This window comes from Chelonoidis abingdonii, chromosome 4 (genome assembly GCF_003597395.2).
Source record: "Chelonoidis abingdonii isolate Lonesome George chromosome 4, CheloAbing_2.0, whole genome shotgun sequence".
NCBI lineage: Eukaryota > Metazoa > Chordata > Testudines > Testudinidae > Chelonoidis > Chelonoidis abingdonii.
Window position 1 is genome coordinate 105,796,533 of NC_133772.1, and position 9,807 is coordinate 105,806,339.

Sequence of the window (9,807 nt, forward strand, 5' to 3'; positions counted from 1 at the left end):
GCAAACTGGGAATCACACCTCTTAACTCAAATGTAGCTGCAGCCTCAGGGAGTTGTATAAGTCCATTAAGTGGTTCTTAAATTGTACAGTATGGTATTCTTTCTGGTGAGTTGGCTAGCTGTATGTGTGCCAGGATCTGGAACCTCCTGAATCTTATAATGCCAGACCACCAGTGTATGTGCACATTGAGGCACTGCTCAAAGAGGGTAGAGGGAAAGAGACATGGGCAACATTTCTCCACCCCACTCCTTAAGAAGTGTTAGATGGAATCTTGTAGATGACCTCACCAGGAGCACTTCTGTCCATCGAAGAGGGGCAGTGTGGGGGACTGAGAGCAGGGGCTCTTAGCTCCACCCAGGCTTCTTACCTCCTCACCAGGAGCAGGGGGCCAGTCGCCCAGGCTTCCCGTCTTCCTGAACATGGAGCTAGGGGGAAGCAATCTGGCTGGAAGTGAGGATCTCGGTCGGCTCTAGCTCCCATTTTCTTGTCAAGTCCACGGCTCTAGCATGCCTGTTTTACCCCCATTATACAGACGGGGAAACTGATCCATAGGAATGATGGCAAGAAAGTTATTAAACCTAGATAACAGTAGGTAAAATTCTGGGTCCACCAAAGCAAATAACAAAACTCCCACTGACTTCAGTGGACCCAAAATTACACCCTCAGTCTTCACAATGAACCAATCTAAACAAGGTACACTGTCAGTGTCCCTCAGGGAAATAAGAGTGTCTCTCCAAGGAGTTGCACCTTAATGAAAATGTGACTCAAAGCTTTCACCATTCTAGGATACACAACATCTTTAAAGTAGTTAATAGTCCTGCCATTTTTGAAACATTGTTAATGCACATTAATTCTAGCTACCCATGTGATTTGGTAGTTATTGGTGCCTTGGTAAACTTATTTCATTGTTCAGTGGTCCCACCCCTTTGATAGTGGGGACATTCAGCCCATACTTCTGAGATTAAATCAGTTTTCCTTTGCTGAATCCATTCTGAATTCTGTGGTCTTCTCTTTCAGTGAACTACCAATTTTATATTGTTGAATATTTCTGGCATGTGATAACACTCAGCCATGAAAAAAAAATTGTCTATCTGAAAATATCACCATCACAATTTTTCAACTTTATGTCAAGACATTTAACATACTGAATTTTGTTATGTGTCAGCTTCCTCTTTATAATCACATTTAAAATAGCTTCCTCCAACTCTAATAATTTTAAATTGCCTTTTAAATCCGGGTTTCACAGAAAAGCTGAGCAGTTATACAGTATACAAGATTTGACTGCTGAACTGACAACAGCTGTAAAACGACCACAGCAAAGTAGGAAAACGCTAAACTCGATCTTCTTAAGTAATCAGTGTATTATTTAATCTTACCAAATGTTAGTCACCTACTGGTTTCCTTTGTAAAATTGAACAAACTACTTATTAAATTACCACCTTTGACTATCTTTCTTCCAGATTAGTGCTGTGAAAAGCATGTCATACAGCACTTGCTTTTAGGACTATGAACTTTAGTTATATTACAACAGAAGAACCTTTTTCATCCTTTAACATCTTAAATTCTGACAAGATGATTCAGGGCTTTTATAACACTCTTCCTTTAAGAAAATACAAGAAAACAAATCCGCAAATGTGTGCCAATTAGTATTGCTAGACTCAAGTCCTCTGCAACTCCATTTATACTATAAGTGTTGACATGGGTGCATTTTCCCCACCATTAAAATAAATTGCTTTGAGAAAACTTGTGCATCATCAAAACCCATTTACAAATGCTTTCCCACTTAAAGCCATTTTTACATGCACAGTATTCTGCAGCATTTCAGTCACAGAATAGAAGAGTTCCCAAACACAGCTCATACAATCTTAAAGTAATTGCTAATTGGCAATGAAAAATGCCTCTCACTTTTTTTTGCTGTATCCAGGTTCCCCCCCCCCGGCCCCCTTCGCCCTCTAGTCTTTGTTTATATGGCCAGTTTTTTAACTCAATGAAGACAATTCTGCACCAGTTGCCTCTATATCCCCATATCAGTAATACTAACGCATTAGCCTATCGTGCAACCAGACAATATATCCCAAAAGAAATTTTTTCTCAGATGCCAAATCTTTCATTTGTTAGCTTTTGAGATAGTGAAAATTATTAACCTGCTGCCTTCTGAGGCACTAATCTAGCCTCACTTTGGATACCAGAGGTGACAGCCTTACGTAATATCTGCAAGTCAGATAAAAGTTAAGCCAACTAAAGATTACAAAAATAGTTTTTATAGAACAAGTTATACTCAGTTAAACTGAAAATAAAATGCACACACTATTTTATTTTAAATATGGAAAAAGCATCTTACCATTCCTCACTGGAATGCATATTTAAGGGAATTAAACCTTAATGTCATGTTGCATATTGTCTAACAGCTGTGCATTAATTAGGCATAATGCATTATGAACTACCTGTGTAACTTCCATTACCATCAACAGCAGCTCCATATCTTAGGATATAATTTGGCCCACAGTACCTTTTACTGGGACAAGAAGTCAGATTCTTTGGTTAACATCATTCTCTTGCCTCATCACCTGTGTCAGTTTTGAGCAGAATGCATAAAACATATTAACATCTAAAAATAAAAGGAAAAGAGTTTTGCATCAATTCTGCTTTTAGCTTTTATTTTTAAAAACAAAAAATATATCCTCCACCTTAGAAAGTCAGGTTGTTGCCATCTTACATTTCAGAATACAAACCTGAAAAAAAGTTAAGAACAAAGACAGGACTTCAGCCAAGTATTCAGCTTCTTATTGTTATAGTAACTTAAGTCCACTTAGAATCCTATGTTTTGGTCATTTGTAACAAGAATATGTTCAAATGCATTTGAAACACTAACTGTAATAAAGCAGTTTAAAAACTAGACAATTACACTGCTGACAATGAGTACAGGAAAAAACTCCTCTCCATCTGCACAGAAACATAATCCTTGGAAGACAAGCATTATGTACAAGTACAGTTTAATTAGAAGTTAGAACATTAAATTATCACAAAATCTTGAGGGCCTAGATGCAGTTCATGAAAGAACATAAGCCCATTAGTCCTTTTGCTCCAACTTTGGAAAGACTGCATCTGTAGTCTTATCCCAAAGATGATGAATGAAGCGTTAACTCTGTCTCATCCACCCCCTTCCTCCATCAGCTGGAATACAGAAGACTTAAAGCCAAATATAGTTATGCACAAATATTTTGTTGGACGAAGTCTGGAAAGCAGACAGTACACCTGAGTTGATGTTTTACAAACTACTTTTCACAAAAGTTAAGAAAATACTGGTATCAAAGTACAAACAATGTTAAAATAGGCAAAACTACTATACAAGGGCATCTTGTAAAATTAAAGTGAATGAACACAACACACGAGACATGTTGTGTCCCTGCTCTACACATCTGGTTTCCTAGTCTTCAGAGTCATAGTTGAGTGTTTCTTGTTCTGTCATCTGTAGAAGTCTCGTTAAAACTAGCCGGTTGGATCTTCTTTGCAGGATGAATCTTGAATCACTATTACTTCTTGAATATACTTTCTTCATCACTGCACAATTTCAAAGTAGTGTAATATCGCCATGATGTGCTGAGGCATGAACACATAGCCAGTGTACAGAGCCATTCCAACAATAGAAACCAGCATAGAATCTGAGCAACAGTTAAGGAAAGCTGCAGTTTGGAATTCTATTAAAATCACAAAACAAGAATGTTTTAATACTAACCTTCAAAACTATTATAAAACTTGTATAATTCTAAATTGTACATGCTCAACTGTATTCGTGTATAACAGCTGTAGGAAGAAATCCACTGTAAATGTGAAAACTAGAAGACTGGTGTGGAAGAAGGGAAAGAATTGACAAGGATTTGCAGGGGATCTTAATGCATGTCAGTCTGTTAGCAAGAGTTAGGCCAGCTGTAACCCTAATGACATGAGACTTGTAGAAGCGAGAATAGTGTGAGGCGAGTAGGAAAGAACTGTGTAAGAAGTTATCACGACCTTGCACTGATAATCAAATACGTAGACTGGCGCCCAGAAGTGAAAAAAAATAAAATAGCAGAATGGCCTATGTATAAACAAAATGCAGCTGTTGCTCATTGTCATCTATATTATTGCTTGCCATTGTCTGTAACACAGGTATAAATGCTTGCTGTAATTGTTTACCTGTTGAGAGACCTGTTTGGGACTGGGGCGACCCTGTGTCCTAGGGCACTCCCTCCCTCAACTGCAATTGCTTAAAAAATAAAATATTTAATTTTGCTGTACCCAAAAAAAAAAAAAAAAAAAAAAAAGCAAAAACTGCGTTTTTCTCCGACACTGGTAATAATGACTGACTATTATGAGAATGCCATCCAGATTCTCTACTTTATTGCCACATATTTTGGACATAAAAACGAAGTCTTTTTTTATTTTTTGCAGGGGCGAGGTTTCAGGGGGGAAATGAGGAGGAGAAACACGTTAATGGGAAATAACCAGATTCCATAAAAGCCAAAAACTTCTGCAGGTTCTAAGTTTTACCCTGTCAGCAAGAGCAATATATTTATGCTAATTCATAGATATCTTTATAAAAGATCTTGTGTAGCACTCTCTCTCTCCACACATATATATACTCTCTCACACACACACTTGAAGAAACTAATCTTTCAATGTTGATCTCAAGGATTCTCTTGGAACAGAGTGGCCCAAATAAACTACATCTTAATTTGTGTGTACACATTACTGGAGGGAGAATGGTCATTGGTATAAAACAGGGAGTCAAGAGACCTAGGTTCCATTCCCAGCTGCCTATAGGCTTTGGGCAGGTCACAACTCTCCAAAAGAAAGAGCAAGCTGGGTTTGTAAAGTGCAGCTCTCATGGGAACTCTAATGACACATGTCTCTCCTGCCCCAAGACCTGAAATAGGCATTGCTACAAAAACCACCACTGATCCATTTTGGAGTGCTGAATCTTGTTCTCCCCTCTCTCCCCCCGAACCACCAAAAAACAAAATCAAACCAAAGTGCAGTCTTGAAAGATGACTTTAATAGACTCTTTGGAACATTATAACTGAAAAATGAAGAGTCTGTTCACTTAGTGTTCTTTATTTCTGTGTTCAAATATACTGACAATTTGTATTGCCAGGTTTGTTAATAAATATGAGCATTATTGATTCTCTAGGGAAAAAATGGGTTGTGAGGCTCAATTTTTTTTCCAAGAGTACTTCAATAGAAGGAACTATGGTATTAATATTAATTTCCTTAGACAGCTGATCAATCTTATAAGTAGAACCAATCTAGATGTTTCACTCAAATCATAATACCTCAAAGCACAGCCTTTGTTTTAATTCAAGTGTTTGTAAACCGTTCATTAACATTTTATTGGAAGGGGCTGCAGCTCTCTGAAAACATTTTTGTAGAATCTAGCAATCCACAACCATTCTCAGGCTATAGTTTCACTAGCTTATTTCAAATAGGATCAGCGATCACTTAGAAAATTCACATAAGACATTACCTGTATTTGCTAATATTATCACTAGTCCTATGTCTAGTTCCAGGAAACCCAAACCCGCCTTCAGAAATGCAATGGGATTGTAGTCACTGGAAGTTAGGTTGACTCAAACCTGAACGTTTCTGGACATACACAAATAAATTTAATTTTTTATTTTTTTTTTACAAACCCTTTTCTAATCAGACTACCTGCAGTTTCCTCAAATCATAACTTAAAATTAAGTTTAATAAACCTAATACAAAGACAGCACTATAAACAGAGCATTAGGTATTAAAGGGCCTGGCAGAAGTATCCAGTTACCACAGCTTCAACAGAAGCTGCAGGTGCTCATCAGCACCTCCAAAATGAGGTCTAAACTGTGTATATTTAATGACTAAGGCTATATAGCATACCTGTTGGAGAACAAATCCAGATGTACTCATTCACTAGAGTATTTTTAGTCATGACAAGTCATGAAATACTGCAATTTAAAAGCACTGAGGGAGGGTCACCTCAAATCTCTAAACTTTGACATGAGTTCTTAGTCACAACCTTGGGATTCCAAGCTATCAGACAATGTAGATCTACTTAGACTGTAAGCTCATTGGGCCATCTTTTGTTCTACGTTTGTACAGCACCTAGTACAATAGTGTCCTGTCCGTGACAGGGGCTCCTACATACCACCAAAATACAAATAAATAATCTAAGGCCTTCTACCTTAGGATAATGGTCCGTCATTGCCAGTACTAGTGGCAAGTGCTCCAGCCATGCTTTCTGTAGCAATCCTCTCTAAAGTTGAGCTATTTTCATCCACAAGTAGAGCCAAGTGGGAATTAGTTGCTCAACTGTTTTCAGCAGCAGGTCCTAGTATCGACAAACTAGATCCTAGAATCAGATTTGAACCTATGTTGAGAAAAAATGGCCACGATGATGATCAGGATGTTACTGTCACTGAAACAAGCACACTTTTGTCTATAACCCTCCAATACCCCCCAAATTATACCCAAGATTATAACAGCCAAAAAGTTTAGATTTTCAGTTAGATTATTTTATGTATTTTACAGAACTTTGTATGTAGTCAGTTTCACTGTTTCCCCTTCAGAATTAGTTTCCTCTGTGTTATGCTTATAAGAAGCACATGGGATTTTTTTAAAGGGGATAAGGCAATACAGTGAGTTTATTGACAGTACAATTTAAGCACTGAAATTAACATATGCTTTTATTTACACACACAGTTTCAGCTGGATTTTATAGTTATCAGTTTTTAAGTGTTGCGCCATCAGATCCAGTGGCCAGTTGAAACTGCACAGGAGGGAGACGGAGGTGGGCCTTTGTTGAATGCGTTTGAATTTCCAATGTTGATGTAGAACAGGGGTCGGCAACCTTTCAGACATGGTGTGCCGAGTCTTCATTTATTCACTCTAATTTACAGTTTCACGTGCCTGTAATACATTTTAACGTTTTTAGAAGGTCTCTTTCTATAAGTCTATAATATATAACTAAACTATTGTTATATGTAAAGCAAATCAGGTTTTTAAAACGTTTAAGAAGCTTCATTTAAAATTAAATTAAAATGCAGAGCCCCCTGGACTGGTGGCCAGGACCATGGCAGTGAGAGTGCCACTGAAAATCAGTTTGCATGCAGCCTTCGGCATGCGTGCCATAGGTTGCCTACCCCGATGTAGAACATACCCAAAGACTCCTCTGGGAGCTTGTAACTATAAAAAAAGGATGTATTCCATGGAGTTTGGGTTTTTAAAATTGTACTCCATTTTGCTAGCCTTAAATTAGTAAAAAAAAAAAAAAAAAAACACTAAAATTTATTCTTTGCTAATTGTGTTAATAATTGTTCTTAAAAAGTAAGTTTTATGGCTTTAATTGCCTTATTTACTGTTTGGTATGTAAGTAAAAATGTATGGTAATTAACTAAAAAACAGCGGGGCCAAATGGTCAAAAAAAACCAAAAAGTCAAAAGGCATCAACTTTATTATCAAAATCATCAAATGGCAAATTAACAACCCTAAAGCAAAGGCATACATCCAAACAACAAAATAAAAAGTAAAGCCAAAAAAAAAAAAAAAAGACAGCTACAAAAATAACTCCCGGTAATAACCCAAATAATGCTAATTAAAAGCAACCTTAACTACCTTGTAATTAACAGCTCCGGTGTAACACAGCAAGGCCCAGAGACTGGTATGGGAACTTATAAAAGAAGGTGTATTGCCATGGGACTTTGGGTTCATTCTGCATCAACATCAGAGCTTCAAACTCGGCAAAAGCTCAGCTCCCCCTCCCTTGTGTGACGTTTCAGCTGTTCACTGGAACTGACCAAGCAACACTAAGGACTGGTAACCAAGATCCAGCTACAAACCACAGCTATCAAGTCCATCCCATGTTTATTCATTTCTGTTTTATATGCTCTCCATTTTGGAGCTTTACATAGAAAAAAATGCACCTGTAACTTAGGCAAACAACAGTCCCTACTTTTACTAATGGCAGATATTTTCTTTCCAACTGACCACCACCCCTGTTTATCTCCTCACATCTCTCAGTACTCCTTGGAGGTACTTTTAAAAGTCATCCATCAGAGAGTGGCTGCAAATACGAGGTACCGTTTTAACAAAGGATCAAGTAACCATCACATTCAGAATAGAATGAAGGGACATTGTATTATCCTCTAGAAAAAGCGGCTCAAAAAACCACAATAATCTAGAATCTTGATACAGGTCTCTACAACTGAACCTTCATGTTAGAAGGCTGTTATAGTGAAATACATAAAACAAGCAAATTCACCAACTACAGGTTCAGTAAACACCAATTAGAAAAAGACACAGGGAGACAAAGCAAAGTGGAAACCTAGAGCTGCATGACTATGCAACATACATAAATTACTCATTATATAAAATATACATTTTCCTTTCCAATGTGCAAAGTATGAAGGCATGTATTAAAGGTATTTCTGACTAATGGAAACAATTCTTCAAGTTAACAGAGAAAAAAATTGCATAATTCTAGGGAAGGAAAGTGAAAAGAGAAATAGCATCAAGGCACAGCAACCTGTCTCTGACTCAGAAACTAACTACATTGCTAAATGGCCAGAAGGGATACTTCATACCTTATTGTTCTGAAAGATAATCTGTGTTGCTCTATGAACTATAACAAGTGTTGCAACAATACAGATTGTGAATCTGAATGTGATTTAACAAGCAAGGAGTGAGTGGATTAACAGATTCCTCACACATAGGTGAAAGGATTCCTTCTTTGTTCACACAATAAACATAACCTGTGGGACTAGGAAACAGTGCCACATTATACACTTTGCAACACTGACCCACACCAAGGCCAACGTAGCTATAAACTGCTACTATATATCAGAGTTATTTATCTAACTAGTTGGATAGCCAGTTAGAATTGAACCTTGGGTCTTTAAACCACCAGCATAGCTACACTGGGATGGCTAACAACCCTCAATGTAAACAAGGGCTAAGCACCTCCCAAGCATCAATTAAATGCATACACCATATGCCTGCCAGGAAAGTGTTACTGGACCCATTTTACAGATAAGAAGGGGAACATTAAGCACCCATGATCAAAGAATTGCTCAAAGGCATTCTCAAAATCTGGAAAGCCCAAGAATCAAACCCAGATCTCCAAGGTCCCAGTCTGGTGCCTTAATCATAAGAGCATCCTGCAGAACAGGGGCTGAAGGGATAGCAGGGCAGCGTGCTCAAGACAAAGGTCAGACCTTCTCTCCAAAGGCACCTCTCACATCTCAGCTGAGCCTGAACCACACCCCGCACAGTCCACACCACGGGGTGGGCAGAGATGCACTCGAGGGAGTTAGAAGAGCTTGGGGAGCAGAGCAGCACACTAGGGTCCAGCCCCCTCCCTCACACCCAAAGCGGTGCAACAGGCCCTGGACAATCCACCGCTGCCCCGCATCCTACCTTCCACTTCTCCACGCTCGGCCAGGAACTCCAGCCCACCAGCCCCCATTCCAGTCCAGCCACGTACTCCAGCCCCTTCCCAGCTCCCACTTCCCCAAGGCTGCCTGTGGCCTTCCCCGCGCCGGTCGCGGCTTAATTAACAGACCCCAGCCCCGCGGCGGCCGCGACCTCCGCGCCCTCCCGCCCCGGCTGCGGGAGGATACTGAAGACCGTCCTCTCCCAGGGCTCCAGCATGTAGAGCGCGGTGACCAGCAGGTACTGGTAATAGAGCCACGACACCCGCCCCCAGGCCGACCCCAGCGCCATCGCCGGACCTGTCTGCGTGCGGCGTACGCGACCCCCGCGAACAGACTGAGCCGGGCCTGACCGCGCGCGGAACGC

The 9,807-nt window shown here is 39.5% G+C and overlaps 1 protein-coding gene across 1 annotated transcript; it reads right to left on the reverse strand.

Moving 5' to 3' along the window:
* Window positions 1–2,640: 2,640 nt before the first annotated feature.
* Window positions 2,641–9,807, reverse strand: SPTSSA (serine palmitoyltransferase small subunit A). Its single transcript, XM_032798438.2, has 2 exons — window positions 9,630–9,807; window positions 2,641–3,662 (listed from the first exon to the last, which is right to left on the reverse strand). Exons 1-2 carry the CDS (start codon window positions 9,730–9,732, stop codon window positions 3,559–3,561), a joined length of 207 nt encoding a protein of 68 aa, XP_032654329.1. The 5' UTR covers window positions 9,733–9,807; the 3' UTR covers window positions 2,641–3,558.